Raw genomic sequence first — 231 nt, 5'->3', positions numbered from 1 at the left:
CAATTGCTATTTCAGTGACTGGAATACCAACGATGCCAAACATGTATTCAATATTCTGAAAACAACAAAAAAAAAAGTTTAAAGAAATCAGAATTGTTTTCACAAAAAGACAGCTCTAAGAAGCACAAGTGTGGAAACACAGACAGGGGCAGGCAGTATTTGCAGCTCAGTGCTCTGTGGCTGTTCCGCTGCCTGTGGGCCTCCAAAGCCCAGCGCTTTCACAGCGGTTCA

At 43.3% G+C, this 231-nt stretch overlaps 1 protein-coding gene across 1 annotated transcript in view; it reads right to left on the bottom strand.

The window, feature by feature from the left end:
• Positions 1-231, bottom strand: part of HACL1 (2-hydroxyacyl-CoA lyase 1) — an 18,948-nt gene that overhangs the window by 17,490 nt on the left and 1,227 nt on the right. Inside the window, 2 exon segments of the mRNA XM_010007634.1 lie at position 1; positions 4-55. The exon segment at position 1 is cut by the window's left edge and continues 46 nt beyond it. Of these exon segments, the coding sequence (XP_010005936.1) occupies position 1; positions 4-55 (53 nt within the window).

The sequence above is a fragment of the Chaetura pelagica genome, unplaced genomic scaffold, assembly GCF_000747805.2.
Source record: "Chaetura pelagica isolate M959 unplaced genomic scaffold, ChaPel_1.0 scaffold10, whole genome shotgun sequence".
NCBI lineage: Eukaryota > Metazoa > Chordata > Aves > Apodiformes > Apodidae > Chaetura > Chaetura pelagica.
Note: the sequence above shows the minus strand (reverse complement) of the source record. Positions and strands in the feature narration are given on the sequence as shown.